At 45.3% G+C, this 26220-nt stretch overlaps 1 protein-coding gene across 1 annotated transcript; it reads right to left on the bottom strand.

Annotated features, from left to right (window-relative positions):
* Nucleotides 1-1069: 1069 nt before the first annotated feature.
* On the bottom strand, nucleotides 1070-25012 carry Rnf32 (ring finger protein 32). The gene is made up of 9 exons (XM_003469436.5): nucleotides 24773-25012; nucleotides 22227-22318; nucleotides 21396-21660; nucleotides 16646-16788; nucleotides 15041-15073; nucleotides 14389-14513; nucleotides 14123-14231; nucleotides 2038-2205; nucleotides 1070-1528 (listed from the first exon to the last, which is right to left on the bottom strand). The coding sequence occupies exons 2-9, from the start codon at nucleotides 22239-22241 to the stop codon at nucleotides 1307-1309; spliced, it is 1080 nt and encodes a 359-aa protein (XP_003469484.1). The 5' UTR covers nucleotides 22242-22318; nucleotides 24773-25012; the 3' UTR covers nucleotides 1070-1306.
* Nucleotides 25013-26220: the final 1208 nt, after the last annotated feature.

The following is a 26220-nucleotide window of genomic DNA, read 5'->3' as shown; positions in this document are numbered from 1 at the left end:
ATCCTAACAGGCGTATTCATTCAAAAACTTTATGTGTACAGAGGAAGACAAGTGCTACGTACCACCAGACCAAACCAGAGTACTATTTTAAAAGGGTAAGATGAACCGAGTTTTAATACTTCTCACGCTGCATAGGGCGCTGTTGTGAACCTTGGCATGTGCTTGGAACCTGCTTGCCTGCACTCGGGGACCTATGCTGTCACCTTCCCTACATGGACAGCACTCACTGGTGAGAACTTCGCACATGCTTTTCCCAAGCAGGTAAGCAGATTTTCTGGTGGTGCAGGAGGCAAAGGAGACTTTGAAGAGCATGCTGCAGTGAGATAGTGCTTGTATGTACGTCTCAGCCTCTTCCCTGGACCCTGTGAAGGATGAGGGGGCTTATCGGTCCTCTCTATGGGTGGTAGCTGCCAGTGCAGCTCTACCCATTGTGCATAACAAAGTACCACCATGGTCAGTCTTCCGTGCAGTCAACTAACCACAAACTGAAAATACTCCAAGAAATGCTATTTGTACTGACTGTGGACTTTCTCTTGTGATTAGTCCCTAAATAATGCAATGTAAACATTATTTATACATTGCATTTCCATTGTTTTAGGTATTATAAGTAAAATCTAAGGATGATTTAAAGTTAGGACTGTGTAGGTTTTATGCAAATGTCACATACAGGCTTGAGCATGTGGAGATTTTGGTATCTTAGGGGACCCTGGAACCAACCCTTTCAGGATCAATCATTAGAAAATCTGTCAGAAACCACCTGATTAAGGAATTTCCACTAACACCTACAACAGTCTACTGCTTCGTTACAAAGTTTGCTTTGCCATTTTCTGACGTTGAATGCCACGGAGTATTTTGTTTTTATTTCCTAGATTTACGCATTTGAAGTGCTCAACTACAACAGGAATCTATCACACAGAAATAAAGTGATGATGCAAAATAAGTACGAGGCCCAGCAGAGGCTGTGAGACTCCTGTGCGTGGAGAACATCTGGAGTGTGTTCAGAATGTTTCCGTTTCCTAGTTTGTTGGCCAGAACTACTAGCTATAGTTCCATAACACTACTCTCCACATTAAGCGATTAAACTCATGATTCTGGAATTCATTTTTATTTTTTAAAGACCATAGACTAAAGGTTAAAACTAGATGGCTTGGTTGTCGGCTTTTACAATATGGTTACATTTTCTGTATGTGATATACCTGCCAAGAGACGTGTCCCTGGAGAACAGAACACATGGGAACCCAAACCCACCCAGTTTCCAGGGAAACTTTTTCCCCTCAAAATTATAGCACTTTTCCTGAGCATCAATTCAAGACTTGAGGATTTTCTTTTGGTAGCAGGCCCGGCAGAGAGGACAGACGTGGAGAGGAGAGCTGTCTCCCAGTGAGAACTCCTCCAAGGCCAGGAGGCAGGTGTGGTGGAACAGGTGTGCACAGGACAGCAGGACTGTGGCTCGGGGATGCCCGCCATCCCCATGCGGCCGGAGTGGGGTCAGGCAGATGGAGCACTCAGAGATCTCACGGTGAGCAGCCTGCGGCACAGGATAGACAAATTTGTGTGTGGGGGGGATGGTAACCTGCCTGTGATAAGCAATTTTAAAGCAAAAATACTTTCTAATATGCTAAGCACTAATAATATACTTTCTGCATTTAAACAAGATGGAAATTTTCAAAATACTTGGCTATGTAACTGCTAAACTTCCTTGGGAAATTTCGCTACTGTGATGTCTTAAATTTTCCCGCATGTTGGCTTTGAGTCTTGTCTTTCTCCTCCCTTCCAAGCTGCTGCATGTGCAAGAGGCAGGCAGCCCAGAGTCGCAGGGAACCTCCTCCAGGAAGGTCGTGGACATGGTCTCTTCTCTCAGGTCTCTGCATTGCTCACAAAACACCCTCAGCCAGAATCCACCATTTCAATGTGAGGGTCTACTCATAGTAAAGGCTCACAGGAGTGTATGCTAAGCAGGCCAGTCCAGGCAGGGTCCCTCTCCCGAGTTGGTGGGGGATGAGCGGTGGTGAACCTGGCTGCCCGTTCAAAGCCTACCTGCACTTGGATTTTCTCCCAGTCCTCATCAGTGAGCTCAGGGCCACACTCTTCATCCAGCTGCTGAAGAACGCTTCGATTTACAGCCAGGCAGTGGTCGATCTCTGCAAAGAGCTCTTCTATGTTGGTGTCGTAGGAGCACAGTATGCGGTGACTGATTTGGAGGAACTGAGGACAGAAGAGCTGGGCTAAGCCACCAACAGGGCACTCTTGGGGAGGGAGGGGGCAGGAGGTGCTTTCCGAGGCCTGAATACATCTTACCAACTTCCTCTCAGTCTCTGTCTCCAAGCAATGTTTTTAGAGAAACAGACACAGGTTATTAACTTAGGGACTAGGGGCTGGGGATTTAGCTCAGCGGCATAAGCATCTGCCTTGCAAGCAGGCAGTCGTGAGTTCGATCCCCGGTACCGATAAAAAGGAAAAAGACACACACACACACAAAAGTTAACTTAGGGACTGGGCTAAGAATGCTTTCCCAAGGTCACACCCAGGCCTTGAGAATGCTCAAGGTGCCTTGCTCCATTCCATGGGTCCCTGAGGACACTTCCCTGCCTGCAGGGGTACCCGTTTCTGTTCAGAGATCATCTTTGCAGGTCCCCTTATCTAATGCCCCGAGCCCCTCCTACTCTGTCTCCTCGGCACTATTGCTTGCACATGTATTTTAACAAGACATTTGATTTGTCATCTCTCCCCACTGCACGCCCAGCCCTGCGCACCTGGGAATGGGTAAATGAGGAGACTGCTGTGTGCATCCAGTGCTGAGGGCAAAGCCTGCACTCAGCAGCCCAGGCCTTCGGAACGCCTCACACAGCCGCCCATATCTCTCTCATGCTGCTGTGCACAGCTGGATTTGTAGGGCAGCACCATTTAGGCTGCCTAACAATCATTTTCACACCAACAACTCACCTTTCTTCCTTAAAAGAAATTAAAAGCCCTTTTAAATGAGAAAAATAATTCCCTTTATATGTAATTAATAAAATGTTTTATTCAATCCAAATTAGATGATTTTAACTTTTATCACTTCTGGGCATTCAGTGGTGAATGACAAAAGAATGAACACAATTTCTGTAGAGGCTGGTTCAGGCGCTGTGCAAGCCCTCAAGATGGAAGACCACAAAAACTTGTTCCTGGGGGCTGGAGATTTAGCTTAGCGGCATAAGTGCCTGCCTTGCAAGCAGGCAGTCGTGAGTTCGATCCCCGGTACCGATAAAAAATGAAAAAGACCAAAAAGAAAAAGAAAAAAAAAAACTTGTTCCTTTACCATTGCCATTTAGCAGGAAGCCAGCACTGACAGCGGAATGTGCTGCTGCTGAGGCAGGAGGGCTGGAATTTGTGCGTTCCTGGGGAGATACAGGAGGTGACACAGAGAGGCAGAGGATGCTGGGCAGTATGCCATGAGCTAGGACCCTGCTATCACCAGAGCCTGGGCTGCCACAGCCTTTGCCCTGACCCTGCCTACCCTATAGTCCCAGTTCCCTTCTTAACACATTACCATGCAGTCTGCCTGATCAAAAACTTCCCATGGCCTCTTAATATTTGTAGGCCACTAACCTTCCCTTTTACTCTCTCCTGTAAGTGATCAACTTGCTTCCTTGGTTCTGGGAAATATTTCTGTTTCCTCCAGTCCTATGAGTAACTACAGGAAACTCCACTTAGGCTCCCACATATACTTCTGGCCCTCCACCTGCTGGCTCATGTTATCTTTTCTGTGTGTATTTCTTATCTCCTCAAATGAGTGCCTTAGATTTGGGGGAGCACCTGAGTCCTCTTTGTAAGGCCCTTAGCATTCAATAAAAATTTAAGTTTGCAATAGATTAGAAATAAGGACAAATACATGCCCCAAATGTACATATTTGAAAGGAGTGCAGTAGAAATTCCTTCTTGAGGCATAAGAGAAAAATTCTTGTCTAGAATCATTTTGACGTTACTTCCAAAACTAAAAATGTTAGCTTATAACCAGTATGCTGATATTAACTTACTAAACATGGTGAAAATTCTTCAATATTTTTTATGGTATGATATCTCTAAAAGTGAAGTGATGTGACTGCTCTTGTAAGTCCAAGCACTCCAGAGTTGGCAAAGGTGATGCCGTGGGGACCTGGGGTGCAGCTCAGTGCAGTGCTCCCTCCTCAGCACCAAAATGGAATTTTTAATCCACATATTGGCCACTGATTGTAGTCAGTTCCAAGCAGCTTCCTAAGTGCAACTACTAGTAAACATCTCTGAAATGTCAAATTCTTCTGTGTGCAGGGTTCTATTTTCCTTTATCTTTCCCCTTCTTTTGATGTGGGTTTGTTTACCTTAGTAGTCGAAAGGGCAAGAAGTATCCAAAAACACTGACAAGTGAGTTCTGGTTTTTACTTATAGTTAATATAAGGAATTCTACATAAACAGGTAAAGCATATAAAAATTAAAAAGAATCAATTTAAAAAGAATAAAGGTCTTAATACAGGTTTCCTTTTAAGTCTCATAATTCAGATATTTGATGAATTAGGTAACTAAGGCTTTGGGTCATTGTTATGTAAAGCAATTACAGGTCATTGACAAGTAACATACTGGCTAAACATTAAAAAAAACATGCTTAACAAAAGTACCCAGGTGAACTTTGTCTACCCAGGAGGCGTCTTAAGTGATCCATCTTGATGTCAGCAAATTGCTTACTAATGTGTTGACTTACGCCACCCTCAAAAGCAAAATGAAAAGCCTGGAATTTACAGCATATCAATGAATCAGTTGATAAGCTTTTACTGGTTTAATATCCTCCCAGTCTTGCTGCCTAGAGCCACTTCAAGTTAGCAACAGAATGTTTGCCATCTCTATGTGATAAAGGAAGTCAAAGGACTGAGCAAACTTGAAGACCATTATGCTGTTTGGTGAGATGGAAATGAAAAAGCCTGAGCAGGCCAGGGGCTGGTGGGCGTGGGAGCAGGCGCCCCTGAAGTTCAGCACAGCATCTGACAGATCACTAACTTCACCTTTGAAACAATGCTTGGGACTTTAGCTGGGCTGAGATAACCTAATGCATTTGAAAAGTTCTAATTGTACCAATAAAAGACCATGCCTTGGTTATATGACATATGCTAGCAGAATTTCCAGATAAGGATCAAAGGCATTCAAGGACCAGTCACTGTGCTCTGGGCAACCAGGGGCTTTCTGTACACAGTGCTGGTGGGAATCAGGCTAACGGCTTCATGGCCTTTGCAGGCTCTTTGATCCGAGTTTTCAAACCTGTGTAAGTAAGTGTACCAGGACCACTGTATCATCCCCAGACAACTCCAACATCTGGCAAAGGCCTTTGAGGCTGAATTTTAATTCTCTGATATTTAAGGATACAAAACTCAATGCTGGGCTTTTCCATTCTTCCCAGGAGACTCTGGCATAGTAATAAAAAGAATTTGCATTGTAGCACTAAGTTATGTGCTGTGGCCCAGACTCGTCAGCAATGTGTCAGATGGCAGGGAAGTTCTCAGTGTAGAGGAACGTCCCTGTGGACAGATGGTCCCTGAAGATTATTAATACCGAATACATACATGAAAACCAAAGGAAGACTTGGGCATCTGAGATTATAGGAGTAAAACCCAGGACCACAGTTCTTTCATAGGCAAAACTGACAAGTGAGAAAAACAGCATGGCCTAAGCTTATCTCAGCTGGGCTATTAAAACAATGTCTGCTCTAACCTACAGAACACAAAGAAAGCAACCCTTCCTAATTTGTTTCATAATACCATCACTGGTGTTTAGGCACCCTTTCCTTTCTTTCCTATTGATTCAACTTCTTTTTCCTTGAAGGTAATTTTTCTTTGATCTATGGCAGTGGTTCCCAAGTACAGCAAGAAGTTTTCACCCACCAACCCACCAAAGGAAAGTTAAGTTCAAAAGAGGGAATTTTTATGCAGTTTTAAGTCCACTGTGACAATGCACATCCCTGTGTGTACATGGGGGCTTCCTACTACACAGGTGTTGAAGTAGTCTTTCTTTTATTAAATGTACTTGTGAGTACATGGTGTTTTGTTTAAAGATCCTTTCCTGGGACCTTGCTGAAACCCACGATTTCTCTTATAGTTCGGTAGACCTCTGAGATCCTGAACTGAAACAGGCTGTTCAAGACAAAGGAAAGCCAGCTGCCTTTCCTTGAATTGACTGACTGGGAGCAGCAGTGGATTCCATATCTATCTATCTTTAACTTTGGAATGTGCCACATCATTATTTTTCCATGTAATTTGAAAGTTTAATTGTTAGATTAAAAATAAAATGAATTTGCATTAATATAAAGTTTCCCAACAGTGAGAAAGGAGATGCGGATTGGAAATGAGGTTGGTGGTTCCACATTTCTTCCAATTTAAAGAACTGGGATTATCCCAGAGATGAAGAATCTGCCACATTCCATACTACCAGTGGCTGCATGTTCTGCCCTGTGAAATCTCCAGGTCCTAAAATTCAGGCATTAGATGTGAGTAGTGCGTTGCAGGATCTAAAGCTGTGTGCACCCCAAGGCTGGGAAGGGTGGTGAACAGGTGAGGGAACACACTGGCTTCCTGCTGGGCCTAAGACCTGGCGTTCAAGGATGTTGCAAATAGTATCACAAGCCAGTCGCCCACCTAAGGGTGCCTGGAGGGAGCCACTGTTCATCTTGGCTTTGGAATTTATTTTTAATGGGTGCTACAGTAAACCTGAGCAGGGACACTGATTCATCAGAAGGTGGACTCTGCATTTCAGTACACACTTTGGCCTGAACCGTCTTCTGGAATCTAAGGTGAGGGTAGATATGAGAACTCAGGGCCAGCAGTTTTATTTTTTGGGTATATAATCTGAGATTTCTAGATTTTAAAGCCTTTACTTACAACCTTATGTTCAACAAAGTATTTCGGTAAGTTTTTAAAGGAAGATAATCAATTTAAACTTTCTTACTGAAACGCATATTTATTTGACAAAGATAATGACTTTGTTTCTACAAGGAGAAGAGCATTTCCCTTTCTTCCTAAGGTACAGTGGCCTGTCAAGTTAAGTGAACAGACCGACAGGCTGCCTCAGCAGGGGTGGGTGCTTGCTACACCAGCACGCTGGCCACACTTGTTGGTAAGCTGTTCTTGTTTAAACTGTGAAATATTTTACTTAATAACTGCAATTTTAACAAGCACAGGAAAACGGTTTCAATCCCTAAACACTAAAATGGGCATCAACAAATATTCTTTTGGTAAAAATTTCATGAATTATTTTACTGACCGTGAAGACAAATGTTTTGCCTTGGCCAGGACAAATGCAGTCCGGAGATCAACCAGACACTTCCTTCCTGCTTGCCTTGGGGGGCAGGGAGCTGCACAGCCCATCCACCTCCTCAGTGCTCCTGCCTGTCAGAGGGGGAAATCCTTGGTCTTTGATGCTAGTGCATTCCTTTTATTTCATTTACAAGGGCTGGGATGTAGCTCAGTGGTAGGGCACTTGCCTTGCATGTGCAAGGCTCTTGGTTCAATTCCTAGCACCCTGTGCATCGTGTGTACAACAGAGTTGAATTACACATAACACATGTGGACCTTTTCTGTGGGGGGTGTTACAAAGCAGTATTCCCCCTCCTGCAGAGAAGGTCTAAATTTCCTAATTTAAATGATTTTCACCACTGACCCAAAACATCTGCACTGCAGTCTGAGAATTCCTGTATCTTGTGATTTTTTCCTCTATTATTTCACCAGACTCTTCGTTCCCATATTTGTATCTTCAGTATCTAACAAGATTCGTTAATTTTTCAGAAAAATTTTCACTTCTTCCTAATTTATTAAACAGACTTAAGAATTAGCTACTCCTTTGGGAATGAAGAATTACATTAAATTTATACTATATGGGGGAAAAGAGACACTTTTATTTATATCCACTTTTACTCAAGCCTTAAAAAAACTTTGCACTAAGGACACAGCTCGCCTTAAAAAAACTTTACTTTGCGCTAAGGACACAGCTCGGCAGTGGAGTGCCTCCCCCAGCACCAGCACCGCCACAAATGTTCTTCTCTTAGTGTGTTGCATGTTCCTTACAAGCTGGTTTTAGATTTTAACTTAATAGGTTTTAGGTTTTAACTTGCCATTGTCACTGTATTTTATAATTATTGCTGCTATGCAGGAAATGATTGCTATATACTTATTTGTAATTTGGACACCTAATACTTGTAGTTCTGCTGATTTTTCCAAATGATTTTGTACACATCAGAAGACACGGCATTACGCCTGTAGCATGTGAAACACAGATCCTTCCACATGGTTTTCCTTCTCAGCGGCCTGGCCAAGTGTTGTGGGCAGCTAGTTCTGCTTCTTTGTGGTCCTATTATTGTAAAACTGTTTTTAGCTTCTTCCACACAGACTTTAATGTGACACAGATTTTTTATCCTACTTTTGGTGCTGCCATGTTAGGAGTGGCTGTTAAGTTTGACATTTTGTCAATAAAAATTGAGATGTTTGTATCATCTTTGCCATTTAATATTTTAAACTTCATGTTTGCAGTGTTATTGAAAGGAATTTCAATTACATTTTAAGCTCTAATTGTACAAAATTTTATGCCGTATTCACATAACCTAATAATTATTTCCAAATACATAGACAGCTTCCGTGTGTGTGTGTGTGTGTGTGTGTGTGTGTGTGTGTGCATGCACGTATTTTACTGGATATTGAACCTAGGACCTTTACAGAAAGCTACATCCTCAGCCCAAAGGAAAAAACCTTTTGAGACAGAGCCTCACTGAGTCGCTGTTCTGCACAGCTGGGCTCAGACTGGTGGCCCTCCTGCCCTCGCCTTCTGCAGTCCCTCGTATTACAGGCATGCACCATGCTGCACAGCTGGCTTCCTGTACATTTCACTGCTTCATCCAAGTGGTTTTAAGCCTGATGAGACTTTATCTTACAGTTTTTATTTTTAAAACTCTAGTAATAAACTTATTTCAAAAGTTTGTTTCTCTGAAATACCAGCTACTGGTTTCATGAGCCAGTTTAGCTTTATTTTATTTTATTTTTTTAAATAACTCACTTTATATTTTCTGTTCCCTACATTTAAAAAAAACTGACGGGGTATTCCTATGTAGTTCAGGTTGGCCTTGAACTCGCAGGCTGGCCTCAAATTCACCACCACCTCAGCCTCCCCAGTGCTGGGACTATGGCATGTGCCATCCCACCTGGCAAGTTCATTATTTTTAATCTTCCCTGCTCAATAATAACTGTACTGGATGCTACTAATTTTCCTCTAACTACAGCTTTACCTATACATCAAAGAATGTTAAGTTTTGTCACAAACAGTAGAATAATATATACTTTAGATTCTGAATTTCTAAAAATACTTTAAAATTGACTTATTCCATTCTGATTATTTTTTCACTCTTCGCTATTTTCCTTACGTTTTTGAGCAAAGCCATTACTTAGAATATTTTGTTTAATTTTATTTGGAATGTATCTCATGAGACACTTTTTTTTGGTATTGGGGATTGAACTCACAACCTCACGCTTGCCAGGCAGGTGCATATGCTACTGAGCTAAATCCCCTTCATGAGCCATTTTTTTTGGGAACACATTAGATTTAAACCATAACATCCCCCCAACTCCTATTTTAGTCATTTTTCTGTTGCTGAGACACAATACCCAATATCTACAACTTAAAGGAAGAGAGGTTTATTTTGGTTTATGTTTCGGTCCATGATCAGTTGGCTCCAAAAAAGAAAAGGCTTGGCAGTGGAGCCTGGTAGAGGAGAAAGCTTGCCTCATGGCGGCCAAGAAGTAGAGTGAAAACAGGGATGCAACACAGTCAGCTGTGTGGCGTACCAAGTCAGCCGTGCCACCCGCATAATCCAGTCACCTTCCACAAGCTGTGTCACTGAGTGCTTGTGGGTTCAAGGAGACATCCAGATATAAACTATAACCTTCCTCCCGTTCCCTGCTAAAACTCATGCAAATCTCTTTGTGTCACATGTATTTACTCCATCTAAGAGTTGCCAAAGTCTTAACAGTTCCAGCACTGCTGAAAAGTCCAAGTCCAAAGTCTCCTCTGAGACTCAAAGCAAACCCTTAGCCGTGAGCCTCTGAAAACAGAAGAAAGGAATCAGGTGTGGGTGTGCACACCTATAATGCCAGCCCTTGAGAGAATGAGCTAGGAAGATTGTCCTGAGTTTGAGGCCAACCTGGGCTACACAGCAAAACTGTGCCCCTCAATCAAAAGAAACATCAATCGTGCCAATATCTGATGGCCTAGGATAAACATATTTACTCCAAAAGGGAGGATGAGGGAGACAGGAATGGGAGCAAAGCAAGAGTGAAAAGCCAGCAGGGAAAATGCTAAATCCCACAGCTCCACGTCTAACACCAGAGTAAGGTGTCTGAAGGGGTCTCAGAAGGCTTGGGGGTACCCACCCCTGTGGCACTGGTGGTTGCAGCTTGAATGGCCTCTCTGGGCTGGCTCTACTTGCTGCCTGTTTTCCTTGGTAGACATCCCACATTCCTGGCATCTCCAACTTCCTGGGCTCTCCAGTGTGCCTCTGACTTCGCACAGAATCACGTACTGCCTCCTTTCTCGGCTCCTCAGGCCTTCCTTTAATATGTGGATCAAATTCTTCCTGATCCCACAGTGACCATACCAGATTGAGCGACAGTCAGGCCCCCTTGGACCATGGCTACAGTGGCCACTGAGTGCTGGGGAAGCTGATACAGTGAAATGAATTCTAGGGAATCAGTTCCCTAGGAGGCCTTCTTGAGCACATTCCCGGAGATGCTCTTCTCAAAAGGTTTATGGTTTTCCATCTTTGAGCCTGTGATGAGTAAGGCCTGGCCAGTTCCTGAGATGCCTTCAAACCATTTTCCTATTGCTGTGATACAAAGTACTGGGCTTTTAAAAAAAATGCTAATCCTTCCAGTAATCATCTCCTTTGCCCCAACTTTGCAGGTACTTACTTATGTTGAAACTTCAAACTAAAAATCATTCATTGATGTGTTCTTTCTCCTCATTCTCACTGTAGTTCTGGCCATAGCCTGAATGTTAGGTTGCCTTATTAAAGTTCCTTCCATTAAATGAATTAGCCCATCATCATTAATCTCAGTCTCCTGAAAAATCTCAGAACCTAGACAAACATTTTTCTAAAGCATAACATGCGTAGGCTCTAGGCTAGTTTCCAATAGGGTCCTCATTTCCAACTGAAATTACCTGAGCCTGGCCTTTACTGTCTAAACTCCTATCCATACTTTTGTCTTCTAAGCTCCAACCAGAATCACTCATCAAGCTCAGTTTACAGCATTCCAGGACTTCTCTAGCCTGCATCTCCAAACCTTTCCAAACTCCCCCAAAACGTTTTCTAAGGGTTTGGAACCACATGGTCAGGTACAGTCATAGCAATCAGCCTACTTCTCTGGTACTAGTATTATTTACTCTCCTGCAGCTGGAACAAAATACCTGGAACCTGCAGTTTAAAGGAGAAGTTTATGTTGGCTTATATTTTAGTGAGTTTAGTGCACAGTTGGAAAGCTCCAAGGCAGAGATAGCATGGTGAGAGAGCCTAGTAGAGAAATGCCACACACAGGTTAGGGGGTATAGCTTGGTGCCTGGCAAGTGTGCAAATGTGCAAGTGTGAGTTCATGAGTTTGATCCCCAGTGCAAAAAAAAAAAAAAAAAAAAAAAAGAAGGAAATGCTGCATATGGCATGGAAGCCAGGAAGCAGAGACCACAGGAAGGAGCTGGGAATAAGAATATACCCTGCGGCCATTTACAGACTATTGGGGAAGAGAACCAGAATTCACCAAGAAGCAAGCCCTTTTGGTGAACCAGCATACCATGCACAAGCCACTGCCGGTGGGGAGAAGCCAGACCCCAGCCCCTTTTGGCATGCCAGCTGGGAAACAAGAAGAGCCAATCCCCACCCCACCCCACCTTTGTAAGTGACCAGCTGAGCTGGAGAACACAGGCTACAATGATAGCTACTCAGGTGGAAAGCAATTTGACGCTTGTGGTGTTTGGTGTTTCACTGATTTTGCAGGTTTAGGGCCAGTGGTCTGATGAGCTATTCAGAAGATAACGGTATGCAGTGTGGCATCTGTGGGGGAATCTCCTTCTGGGGGTGGTAGCCACTGTTAATTTCCTATTATCTGGTCTTGAAGTCCAGTATCATTTGCATTGGTTTGATGGGTTGAGTTTTATTCTCTTTTGTTTTAATTTTGTTATAGCCAATGGCATGGGCAGCTATTCCAAAGATAACAAGATATATTATGGTAGCTGTTTTGGATTCACTATTATCTTGTTTTGAAGTCCTTTATCACATTCATTATTTTGTTTTTACTGGTTCTATTCTGTTCTGTTTGTTTGATTTTTACTATGTCTGAAGGTATGGGCAGCTATTTTGAATGCAGTGAGAGGCATTATGGTAGCCACTGTTGATTTCATATTATTTTGTGTCACACTGGTTTGTTTTGATTGTTCTTATTCTTCTTTTTTTTTTTTTGCTTGGTTTTATTCTCTTTAAAAAACAAACAAACAAAACACCCTGCTAGGTCATACCTCGGTGACCTGCCTCCTCTGCACGTGAGACTTCTTGGGGCCTTTTCAGTCTAAACTATAGCAGCAGGAAAGTGGAAGATTTTTTTTTTTTTTTTTTTTTTAAAGCAGGACTCACAGTAAACAGGCCAGGAGAGGATCCTTCACCAGACTCTAACTTCCCTACGTACTTTTTATTCCTACTTCAACTATGAGGGCCACCACAGCCTTGGAGAGTGTTGTTGTTTCATATTCATGTACAGCTTTGCAGACTATCCACAGCCTCGCCTCTGTGTGTCTGCTTGCCTTAGGCAGGCGGGAGCCTGTGCCAGGCCAGGAGAAGGGTGTCTCAGGCGTCCACTGCAGCAGTCTCTCACCACTTGCACTATGGCTCCACCTGCAGCGTTTCCACGTTTTGCCTATGATGTACTAGTCACTGTCCTATTGCTGAGGGAAACTTGCAGATTTTCCTTTAACTCTGAAGTGGCAGGGTATCGTGATGAGCCAAGGTCCCCAATGACTTTTACACGTGCTTAGAACTGCATTACTTAAGTGACCAGGGTATTAATCAGACTGCTTTATAGTCCAGCCTCAACACTTCTTTCAGGTCTCCTGGGTGGTTTGGAGATAGCCAGTAGAGGCCATTTCCTGGGGACCCATGCTGTCCTCAGAGAAGGGCAGACAATCTGGAACCTATGAGGTGGACACAGACTCAGCCTGCCTGCCTGTGGCCGAAGGAGGTCCCCTGCAGGGAGACAGGGCTGCCCTGGATGGAGGCAGAGGGCTTCCTGTTGCTTGGAAACTAAGTGGGATGCAGCCTAAAAGGTCAATGTGCAGCAAAACATGGCTGACCATGTGCATGGAGCTTCTGTGGAGATCGATGAGAGGACAGCGTGATGATCAGGAGTTGCGACCTGTTGGTCGGAAGCCTCTGAGGACATCCTAGTGCTAGTATAAAAATAGATCACGGAGTACTGCTAAATCTGAAACAATTTATGTGAACATTAACTTAAATCATATTCATCATTTCAGTGCCTGTTGTAAAGACTTCGTTTTGTTCTTGGACCCACAGTGCAGGGCACAAATGATGCTATCACAGAGCAGAAACGATTCTGTCACAGCCTCACAACAGCTGCCACTCCCAGTGCCACCAAACTAAGGCAGGGGAGGTCTGGGCCCAGGACCGGCTGGCTCTTCCCACTCTGCCACACCTCAAGTTCAGGCACAGGAAATTTCTGAGTAAGACTCCAAGAAGTGAAAGTAAAAGACAAGTGATGAAAAGCAAGCGTCCATCTGGGGTACCCTATGGCCTGGACACACACAGTCCCCTCCACACTTAGGCCACACAGGCTGCATTCGAGTACCTGCGCTACAGGCAGTTCCGGATGGGACCCTCAAAGCTTCAAAATGGCCAAACAAAAGTTGTTTTGAACTTACTGTACCATCCCTTTAGGAACAGACTGGAGACCACTGAGCTGAACAGGAGTTCGGTGAGCCTCTCAACCCTTCTAAAAACCCCCCAAATGAAGCAAGTCTCAAAGTCTTAGGGACCCCGAATGATCCCTTCCACCTAGAGACTGGAGAATTTGTGATCTTTACCCACCTTCTCTTCAAAGAATTTCCTGCGTAGCTTCGCGTCAGCGGGAGGAATGATCTTCCTCAGAGCTTGGTACCACTTTCTGACAATGTAACCTCTCCAGCAGGCTTGGATTCTGAAACAGACAGTTGACGGTAACTCCTCATGATGGCTTAGTTTTAAGATATTTCAGGGCTCCTGGACTCCTGTGCTGCCAGGTTCCAGAGGGACACGCCCCTCTCCCCATCACCTTCCTCTCTGTGTAGCCCCGCGGGGCCAGTCGTGTCACCCACCGTGCTGCGCACTTGGCCCTGAACAGGCGGGCTCCATCGTGGATCACGCGGGTTTGGTACTGGTTTCTTCTGCACAGAGGACAGGTTTTCTTATTTGTGAACTTTTCAAAGGCCTGAAGGCATGCCTGAAGAAACAGATTTTGCTTAGAATTTTATGAGTAATTATTTATAAATAACATTTTTACTTCGAATGTAATTACAGTGTTCTTTTCTCTCATAATTATGAGACTCAGTCCAATTTAGATTGTGAAGGGAAGGAGTTTCATCAGATGTTAACACCTTCCTCATGAAACCTGTTCCCAAAGCGATCTTTTACAAGAATGGACATGCAGGGACATCAAAACTTTGGGGCTGTCTGGTGTGGCGGGAGGGCACGTGAGCGCTGCCTCCAGATGCAGCAGGATGAGCAGTGAGGGCTTTGATGTGAGGTACTGACAACAGTCCACTAGACAAACAGCTGGGCCGCCTTTGTTCTGGCAAATTCACGATTTTCAAAACAGGATCAGCACTCCTGTGGCCCCCAGTCATATCCTAACTACACGTGGAGATTAGGGACACACTGAATGGCCCTTCCGGGGACCTGAAGGTGAGCGGGCCCGGCCCTGCGGGGGCAGAGTGGACAGTGTGGGCAGTGTGGGCAGCGGCTACTCACCCGGTGGAACACATGGGAGCAGGACAGCAGCACCTGCAGGAGACAGAGGGTCTGGTCAGGGGTGTCTGCCAGCAACTCGCCACGTGCTGGGGAAGAATCTGCACTGCTGCTTTGAAGCACGAAAGCAGCAGACGGACAGACGGACGGATGGCTCTGATGTTTATCCATGTTTGGTTCAGTTTAGTTCAGCATAAGCGTGTCATGCAGCAGTGAAGTAACACCACTGCCCACAGCCCAAATAACACAGCACACCTGAGATGAGCTGTTAAAACGAGTGGGACAGCATAGGTGCATTTCCAGACAGACCGAGCGGTGGGGAAGGGCAAGGCCACCCCACAGAGGCTGACCAGGGCAAGAGAAACGCTGAGTAAGTACCGTTCTTGGGGCTTTGTTCAGTCAGATGCCTCAAACCCCACACACACCTTCTGGTGGTACTGAGGACTGAACTCGGGGATGCTGTACTACCGTGCTGTATCCCCAACCCTCTCCATTTGTTAAGTTTTAAGACAGGGTGGTGCTAAGTTGCCCAGGCTGGCCTTGAACTTGTGATCCTCCTGCCTCAGCCTCTAGAGTAGCTGGGTAATAGGTATACACCACCATGCTCAGCCAACTACTGTTTTTCCAGACGTAAAGAAAAACAGAAAAGGGTTAGTATCTATAAGCAAACAGCAATATTAGAATTTAATGAGAAACACAAAAGGCAATGGAAGAAGGATTGTGCAGACTGTGCCCTGACACCCTGTAAGATATTTAAGCTTTCATTCTTCACACAAGAAATGTTTGCAGAATAATTGAGAGGTTGCTGAGGCCAAGAAGATTCCCTGTGGCTTTGTTAACTCTCATTACATTAAGGCACTGAATTATAAACTGTCTTAGGTGTGCATTCTGCGGTTCAAGGCCCATGATTTTTCCAAAGCACCTAACCATCCCATAGGTAGGATTAGTTTCTATAGAGAACTGGAAGATAAAAGCACGGTCCAGATCTTCATCTGTGAGTTCACAGTAGCAATGGACAAGTCTAATGATGTGAACCTAGGTGCCGATGACAAAACTTCCTGAGACAAACTTGGGAGTTTCAGCCCAGGTGTCAGTGAAGCCTTGGGTCCCTCGGCTGGGATTCCAAGCCTGGCCTCTCAATGCACAGTGCAGGGAGTGTCATGCTACATGTTGCAGAAAACTGGCAGGGGGCAGCTGTCAGCCCCGACAACTCGAGGACAGTGTCCTTCTTCCCCAGGGTGACAGCTTAGTCAGGTGAAGGCTGCACAGACACAGTCTATAAAACCAGTACCGTCAGCCTTTACCACGGCTTCGTGACTGCAGTTCACGCATTAATAAGCCCGGCTGCATGCACTCTTCATGTGGGAGGCCTCAGCCGCTTCCCTGCCTCTGCTGGCTGCAGTCTCAGGGTGACAGCACCAAGTGCTGGATGAGACTGTCTGGCTCCTCCACCTGCACATTCTCCCTGGTGGTAACCAAAGGGTAAGGATGAGGAGGTGGCATGCTGGGGGCTAGAACTGGAAAGCAGAGGCCCGGGGTCCTCAACCTGGGGTCTGTCTCACCCACTGTCACACAGACTCCCGCCCAGCCCCTCCACATGCTCAGCACCTGTGCATGGAGCTTAAAGTCTTCTTTGCATATGGGGCATGGCTGTGCGGAGTCTCCATGCAGAACGGATCTCTGCTTCACGCTGTCCCACTCGGCTGGTGATAGTGGCAGTGGGGGAGGTGCGAAAAGGCCCAGCTTCTGTGCTGTAGGGCAGATAGCAGCGTGAGTGGAATCGGGACTCATCTGTGACTTCAACGACACTCCCCACTACCAAGGGTTCAAGCAGTGCATGTATAGCTCCATATTGCTTCGTAATACACAGAACGCTATTTTCCCACAGAGATGTGGGAGTCGGTGATAACACCTTACACTTCAACACTGATTTATGATTTTATTGACAAACAACCCCCACATCTCATTTAACATTCACAGAAATTCTACAAGGTAAGCAGGACTGACGATTTTGTGGAAGGAAAAACTGAATGCTGGTTTTTCCAAACTTTCCTCATCCTTCCTTGCTCGATTTAACAATCAGCCTTAAGCACTTCCTTCCCAGACTTCATCCCGCTTCTGCCCCCAGCGACCTTTGTGAACTGCACAGCGATCGTCTGTCTTCCCTGCCACAAATGCCCTATGATGCGACATTTCTGTCAGGACACATTTCTCAGTTCAGCAGTAGCCCTATTCCCACCATGTGTTCACCCTGGGTCAGGCAGGGAGCTCCAGTGTCCCCAAGGGGAAAACTGGGAGAAGCTGTGACACACTGGGGGGAAACGCAGATAGGAGTTAAGTATCACCATCAGGTGTCCCTCTGCCCACCGAGCGGACATGCAATGGTCAGCGCAAAAATAGGTGTCAGCCCACCAGTGGATCTTCCGAGTCTAAAGAGGAACATCACACTGACAACTAGAAGAGGAAGCCCTGACAGAGGAGGAGGGAGTCATGGGCAGGTTCACGGCTGAGTGTGAGTGTCCACTGAAAAGCGACAGGAAAGGTTAACATTATCTCACAGGAAGTAGGCAAAAGGATGCAGCGGAAGACAGGCGGGGACGGGATTGGCCTAGACCTTCGGACACCTGAAACTCAGACACTGCAGAGTGACTACACACATCTGCAATCCCAGCACTCTGGGAGGCAGGGAGATCAAAAATGTAAGGTGAATCTGGGAAATTTGTCTCTTGTCTCTTGTCTCGTCTCTAAATAAAAATAAAAAGCTCTGAATTCAATCCCTAGGAACCTCCTCCCTTCCTCACAGTGAACGGAAAACAAAGAACAACACTTTGAAGAAAACCACCCCAAGGTTCCTTGACCACAGAGACATGGAGTGGAGCCTGAGGGTGCAGAGATCATCGCCAGGCAGAGATGTTTCCAGATGGAGGAACAGAAACAGGGACATGGTGCTGGAAGCCTGGTCTTCAGGTGGGGGCAAGGACCTGGCGGGCATGATGGTGGACATCACTCCCAGAGAGCCAGGATGTTTAGGACTCGCCGTATGACCGAGACTCCACCTTTGGCACCTGCTCCTCCTTGTTACCTAGACAGAGCCTCCTTGTCTGTGCCTGCACTAACCAGGCTGTGGGACTGTGCTAAGTGGTGACCGCTGTGCAATCCTGTGGCACAGCTTCAGTGACAGGAAGCTGGCTCCCTAGAGAAACAGCCATTCTAGGGCTGGGGCAGGAAACAGACCACATGCATGTCTGGGATCTTGTCACAGCAGAAAGAAAAAAATACAAAATACAAAAGAATAAAAAATACAAAAAAATACAAAATACAAAGAATAAGGGCCAAAGCAAAAGAGCCAGTGGTCAAGGATCCCAATAAGAAATAATAGTGACAGTATTAGATATAATCTGAAGGACAAAATTAGTGCCACCAATATCACTGGTACAGATGACTGGGTAAAGGAATCAATGCGAAGTGGAAACACCTGTCTTAGAGAAGAATTCCTTATAAAATACAGTGACAATTCAATTGTTGAACTTAATTTGTTCCAAATTTAACACCAACAAGATCGAGAACTAAATATATTTTTTCCATAAGAAATAATGAAAAACCAAAACATTAGTTCTGAAGCCCCAAAATTACACTTATAAATTATTTTTTCCAAGACTTCAATGAATTTCTCAGTGATGTGCTTCCTTAACTCTATCACGAGTCTCACGGTTTTCCTCTTAGCTTTACTGTCAATACCACTAACTTTCTTTGGAGCCATGGTTATGATGTTTTACGCAAATAAAGTGCCAAAAAAGAAAGCACAGTGATGAAGGTTTTAACACACTAATACGAGCACTCTACGTTGTCTGTGGGAGAGTGTCACCCAGAGACTGAAGCATCACCCGTTGCGTCTGCAGTGAGAGGCCATGTGTGACTTTCTCTCGACCCATTACAGACTTTTTTCAAGTCAGACTTTTGCTTTGATCATCGAGCAAAGTTATGAACACTGATCAGATTTTTTTGAACTTGTGGTTCAAGTAGTGGAAAGTTCAAGCTTGGAGCCTTTCAACAACCAAGGTATCAGTGTATGCAGTTTTCCCCTCTGGGAGTGAGCTCAGTCCCTGCTCTGCCCCAGCCTTGTGGCTGGATGTGGAGAGCCGCTCCCCAGAAAGAGCTGCTCCCCAGGAAGAGCTGCTCCCCAGGAAGAGCTGGCAAGGGAAGAATGTGGCTGGGCAGGTGCCCATTAGCCAGGGGTCATGGTTTGTGTCAGCAGGGGGAAGTCACCATGTACTCCACGGCACCTGAGATAAGACCTGAGATAAGCCCCATTTTCTCTCACCATGAGAGAAAAACAGACAACCACACTGAGGGACCGACTGCCTGGCCAGGAGTCCATGCCCAGGTCACAAGGAAACTGTTACGGTAGGCACTTGAGCTGGATCCTGGTGCATGATAGGCACTGGTGGGTGAGCAGATAAACCCAGTCCGGACTTCAGTCAGTGGAGGGGCCAGCGTGGGCTTCTCATTTTGCAAGACAGATCATGATAATATAAAATATAAAAATGTTAGTGCCAGGGAAGCCCACCGGGTACACAGCAAGCATGGACCACCTTTGCAGCTCTTCTATCAATCTAAACTGCTTCTGAAATAAACATCCTATTTTAAAATAGCAATAAAAACTCCATAACTTTAAAGCCAAGTCCCAAACAATAACTGTGCCTAAAAATTCAGGAACAAATTGAGTTTCCTTATCAGAAATGTCAGGGATCAGAAGCATTTTTAAAAAAAATTTTTTTTTTCTTTTTCTTTTTTATTGATACTGGGGATTGAACTCGCGACTGCCTGCTTGCAAGGCAGGCACTTATGCCGCTGAGCTAAATCCCCAGCCCCAATCAAAAGCATTTTTTAAAAAATTTTATTTTGTAATATTTGCAAAGATTTTACTAGCTGACTATCCAAATTTAAAATCCAAAATCATATCATGTTGGTGCCCAAAATGTTTTGGATTTTGGGCTTTAGAATTACAGATGTGCAAGCCATGTGACCCAACAACTGAAGCTCAAAAAACAAAATGAAACAAAACCAAAAACCAAAAACCAAACCAAAACAAAACAAAGCCAAAAACAGCCGGGTGTGGTGGTGCATGCCTGTAATCCCAGCACTTGGGAGGCTGAGGCAGGAGGATTGTTGCAAGTTAGAGACCAGCCTGGACTACAAAGTGAGCCCAAGGCCAGCCTGAACTGCACAGCAAGATGAGACCTTGTTTCAAAAACAAAACAAACCCAAAAACAAAAACAAAAAGAGCCGAAAAGAAAATGAAGAGGTGTGGTCCACAAGCCAGGTGCTCAAAGCCTGAGAATGTGCTGGGAGCAGTTTAGAGAAAGGACGCACTGCTTGGACTGCAAGTGCCAGGAGTCAAAGCTGGGAAGCAAGTGGCCTGAGCGGTTAACTGGAGAAACCAGGATAAAGAAATATTAAAGAACAAAAGGAAACGAGGGAGGAGGGCAAGGGGGAGAGAGGGTGGAAATGCAAAGAAAACAGAAGCTGAAAAGAAACCCAAACCCCAATACTAGGTATGAACTCAGCTTAATTTTTCTCAAAAGAGACACTGCTGACAAAACCAGACAAGCCTAAGAGAAAGGAAGGCAGGCACTAAATAGAAGGGGGTTAGGGATGTAGCTCAGCGGCAGAGTGTGGCCGGCACGGAATTTAAAGGTTTATTAATACCAGACCATGCCCTGGCCACCCTGAATCGTCACTGTGAAAGTTTCAGGCTTCACAGAGCAGAGCAACTCAGGGCAGGCAGAAGGAGCTACCTTCCCTTCTGCAGTGGGCACTGTGCGGGGCATACTGGCAGCCTCCATGCACACAGCCTGGTCCAGCATGACTTTCCCACCGCATCCTCATCACCGATGGTGGTTACTGTGCTGTTTGCCTGTCTACTGAGATTCACTTTAGAGTTTCCTTTCTCCATCTTTTATTTATCCAAGTTTTATTTCTACTAGTTATTTATCCTTATTCTCCTGTGTATGTGAGTGTACTAGGGATTGAATGCAGGGCCTCTGTACTGAGTTTAAGTTCTTTCTAAAAACTTTTCTGAGACAGAGATTGTTAAGTCACTCAATTGTCTTAGTTAGGTTCCATCTTGCAATCCTCCTGCCTCAGCCTCCCAGAGTGCTGGGATTCAGGAGGGTACTACCATGCCAAGCGTGTATCTTCATGTTCTTGCTCAATTTGTCCCTATCATTTTAAAGCTTCAGCACATGCGAATCTTTGTGGTAAGCAAATTAGTTGTGTACCTTAAATATTGTGCCATTAAACTCAATAGATTCATTAGTGATAATAAGCCCGCATCTTCAGGACTGGATTAGCTCACCTAAAGTTAACGGCGGTGGAGTGGGGTCAAGAACATACTCCTTTTCTGGATCTTCCACTCTGGAGCCCTCTGGAGTTTTTTTAAGCCCAGTATCTATCACTGCCTTAGCATCTCTTTTCAGAGACTTTGACCTGTTCTCCTTCTTTTGAATATTTGTCTTAAGCTGACCAGCTACAGAAAGATCTCCAAGCTGAAGATCGCGTAAAATGTGATCTTGTAAAGCAACTGCGGTGAGGACTAAGTTCTCCTTTGGAGATGGATGGTCCTAAAAAGCAGGAAAAGAAGTCTTTGTTACAGGGTCATTATGCAGCATACTACTTAGGAGAGAACAGGCTTTGGTAGTGGACTTGAGGGTCCATTTGACCAATCTGAAGGGTAAAGAAAACCCTTAGAGCACGGGTGCCTAAACCCCACATACCCCAGGCTCATCGCTTATGCTAACAACTCAGGAACATTTTTCATTTAATTACTAAAGCCTTAATTATAATATAAATAAAGGCATTGTGACTTATAAACCTGTGCATGCCTAAGCAGACTCACACTGTCTCACTATAATTAAATTAGACTCCAGTCCAATCTTAGAGAGCACTCAGCATCCAAGTTTATACTTTTTGTGAAAATGTAGCGCTTTTCCTAAGCAGAATGAAAGTCACAATCCAGGCAGAAGGTGCTCGCAGGCAGCACTGGCTCACCCACTTCCCACTGCCCCAGACCACATGCGTGGGGCCCACTCCTGCTCACACGCTAGCGGGGCAAGGTCCACACCTGACTCGTGCTCTCGAGAGTGTGAATCAAAAGTATGTTCCACTTATAAAACCGAGGAGGCTGTACCTTGTTTCTTAACATGCCAATGAGGAAGCGCTGTGGGGTGGCTGCGAGGAATCCTGTCACCACATCGCACACATTTCTCTCTCTGTCCTCCACTGCAAAAACACAAACCACCAAAAGTGTGTGCATAAGAATCTTTTATGAAGTTTATGAGGAAGATCCCTATGAAGGGTCCAATTGGTAGTGACACAAGACCAGTGCCTACTCAAGGTGGCACTGAGCTCACACCTGGATTCTGCAGGAAGGAAAGGACCTGAAACCAGTTATTACCTGACACTTCACCAGAATTGGAGGGAATACTTTAAACAAGAAAAATACTGACAAATATAACATTATACCTAAGTACAACTAAATAGGGGACCAAAAAGAACTGAGAATAGTTAATAAAAAAGCCTCTTAAAAATAACATTTATTTATTTATTTATTGGTGCTGGGGATGGAACTCATGACCTTGCACCTCCAGGCAAGTGCTTATGCCACTGAGCTAAATCCCCAGCCCTAAATATAACACTTAAACTGAGAATTGAAAAATAGCGGGAAATAAACACAGTGGTTTAGGGCCAAGGAATGCAGAGCACTTAGGAAACGAGCATGATATTTTTATTCCCAGGGAGAAAGGGAACCATGAAGAGACTGGAAGAGGAAGGCTGGCTAACTGCTCTATCTCAGACACAGCGGGACGGTACAGGGACAGATAAACTGTGGACCGACTTTGCTCTACCATTCTAGGAGCAAGATACTTAGCAGGTGCGCATCTGTTTCCTCACCTATAAAATAAGCATTACATCCAACTTCCCAGAGTTATTGTACAGGCTGCATAAGAAAAATCTTGTAAATGAGTAAAAGCAAAATTATGGCACAGAAGGTACCCTGTATGCAATCATCCTTGCTCTAGTTTTTTTCAAAGTTGGTGGAAGAATTTGGAATTTCCACTTCTGATTTTTGGACAAGGCTGTATTTTATGAAGGCGAGGTCCAAAATGTACTAGTACAGAGAACAACAAAGTTATTTATGCAATCCAGGAAATAGCACTGAGGGCCGGACTTTTAGAAAGAGCTGGATATGAAGAGCAGGTACAGTAGAGCACTTTGAAATCCTGACTACAGTCTGAGGCAAGACCAGGAAGTTTCAGCTCACTCTAGACAATTCAGGAAGATCCTGAAAGGGCTGGGAATGTAGCTCCGTCTAGCACGCTATAAGCCTTGGATTCAGTCTGCAATAGTACAGAATTGGACAACAAACAAATAAAAACTGGACGCTGGGCATGGTGTCACATGCCTGTAATTGAAGCATTCGGCTTGTAAATTCATGCCTAGCCTGAGAAAATTAGCAAGACCCTGCAGTCAAAAGTAAAAAGGGTCAGAGTGCTGCTTGGTGCAAAAGCCCTGGACTCAATTCTCAGGGTCTCACATGTGCGCGTGAACGCGCACACACAGGACTTTCATCAGGTACAGTGGCACACACCTGTAATCCCAGTTACTTAAAAATCTGAGGCAGGTTTGCAAGTTCTAAGTCAGCTTGGGCAATTTAGAACCTGTCTCAAAATAACAAACACAAAAGGGGGCTGGGGGGCTCAGTGCTATCTGGGCTTAATCCTTCACCCTCAATGCATGGGATGTGGCTGTGAGCAGAAAGGAAGCAGAGGACAGGGATGTGGCTTCGTGGGACAGTGCTTGCCTCCCATGTGCAACGCCCTGGGTTCAATTTCTAGCACTGAAAAAAAAAAAAAAACCCATACCGTATTTTTAAGGATAATCATCCGTACTGAATTATCCAATAAAGGAAATAGATTCCCTAAGTAGTGTAGAAAGAGAAAAGAGAACTAGTGCACATGTGAGAGACACCCTTGGTTTAGACTAAAAAGGCTGTGCTGCTCAAAAACCTTCAGAAACCAGAGGACAGATCGCTGTATTTCTCTCCTTGTTCTTTTCTAATTCTGTCATCAAGAGATGTACAATGCTATACAACATTCTGCTAAAGTAGTCTGCACTGGGGAAATGGTAATGTAATTACAGCACTGAAATATTTCCAGAATTTTCTATATTCACAATGCCTGCAACCTGCATTACATTACATTCTGCAGTCTGCTTTATACTAAAGACTGTTTAATGTTAGTAACATTTGTAATTATTAACCAGCTCCCTACAGATTACGATTTTATATCATTTCTATATCGTGAGCCACTGTCACGGTAAGAGTTTTTAAAAACAGACCCTTAAAAAGTCCTGTAGCTTCATTAAATTTTAGAATTTTGAATACTGCAAACTTAAAACATCAAATCCAACTCCAATTTCTAAACGAAACAGACACGGAGATTAGAGTTCAGTCTGCGGGAGTGTGAGGGGCAGAAACCGTCCTGGTTCAGCGTGCAGGGCATCGCCAGACAGGGAGCACACTGCTCCAGGAGCCTCAGAGCACACCCTGAAGACCGGGCTGGTCGGAAACAAGGTCGCTGTGATGCCCGGATGCTTAATGACCATCCTAAGTGGCAATAAACAGACGTACTAAATAACCGAAAGGGATAGCCATCACTGTAAACAGATGCAGACCTAACTTCTGAACCTTGCGCGTCCGGGGTTTGCGACTTCCACGAGCCGATCAGGACGCCCGACCTCGAGCGGCACTGACTGGTGCTCGACTTGGCCTCAGTACAGCTCACAAACTGCGCAAGTGACGCCCGACGCTCAGCCAAGTTAGCAGAGGTCGATTCGTCCCACCGGTTAGCGGTTGTCGTGGCAACCTCCGCGAGTACCGTCACTGCGCATGCTCAATTCTCCGCCCCGCGCATTGCACACTTTCCAGGCACCGCCCGCGCACGCTGCAGCGTGCATGCTCGCTGGCCCCGCCCCGCCCAGCGAGCCCTGCGGCTGTTCCAGACGCCAGCTGAGCGCGCATGCTCTTCATGCCTCTTCGCTAGCCCAGAGCGCGGCACTCGCGACCCAGACGTTCGTGCGCAATAGCGTCCCCGCGCACGCTGTGTACCCGCCCCGCGTCCTGGCGTCCTCGTGGGCTGAACGCTGGTGGCTAGCGGTGAGGGTCCCGGGCTCCGTGTCGGTGGCTTTGGCGCCGCTCGGTGTCCCCGCTCTTCGTGCTTGAGGGTTGTTTTGCCCCTCTAGCGTCCGGGCAGTTTCCGACGACGTGTCCTAGGCCTCAGTAGCCGTCCTGTGCCGTCGGCACCGTAGCGTGTCGCCCGGTGGCTTGGATAGGTCTCCGTGTCCGCGGCGCGCGTGAGACCTGCCGAGGAGCCGGCGGCCCGCTCGGAGTTTTCTTCCGTCCCTGGCTACCCATCTTGGTCCTCAGCACTACACCCCTGGACCGTTCAGGCCTTTTGCATGGATGCACTTTCCTCCCTGTCCTGCGCCTTTTCTGCCGGGAACCTTCAGTTGCATATGAGACGTTGCTGATTTTTTTATGTTCTTTTAAAGGATTTTGAGTTTGGTGCAGGGCTCTCCATTTACTAGAAGTGGCATGCCTTCCCGGGCTGGCCGTCCAGCTGCTTTGTCTCGAGAGGCAGGCAGAGCTGCTGGTGCTGGTGCGTGTGGAGTGCTGTCTCCTCTTTCAGCCTGTAGCCTGCCTCCTCTCAGTAGTCTTTGGCTTCTTGGTTGTGATGTGGAAACCCCTGGCTTGCCTTCTCCTTGCCATAGACCGAAGTCCTGTCCTGCTGCTTCTCCCTTAGCTGAAAACTGGGTTTACATATTCTGATTTTTGAGTTTTTGGAATCTGGTCTTAAATCTTCATCATGATTAGAGACAGAACTCGAGAGTTTTTTTTTTTTTTTTTCTGCCTCTTAAAACGATGGTATTGACCTTCAGCTTTAATTGGAATAAAATTGGAAAGTACAGGGAAAACATACGAATGAGAAGGTCTCTTTTTTTTTCTTCCCTGAAACATCTAATTAAAATTACCAACCTACAGTGGAGCTTGGTCATTGATCTTTAACAGTGAGACTTTGATATAAATTAGGAACACATATATTACACATGTATTAGTACATATT

Source organism: Cavia porcellus, unplaced genomic scaffold (assembly GCF_034190915.1).
Source record: "Cavia porcellus strain 051 isolate PalLab524CR breed Dunkin Hartley unplaced genomic scaffold, mCavPor4.1 scaffold_6, whole genome shotgun sequence".
NCBI classification, from domain to species: Eukaryota; Metazoa; Chordata; class Mammalia; order Rodentia; family Caviidae; genus Cavia; species Cavia porcellus.
The sequence above is the reverse complement of the archived record's forward strand: the minus strand, read 5'-3'. Positions and strand labels throughout refer to the sequence as shown.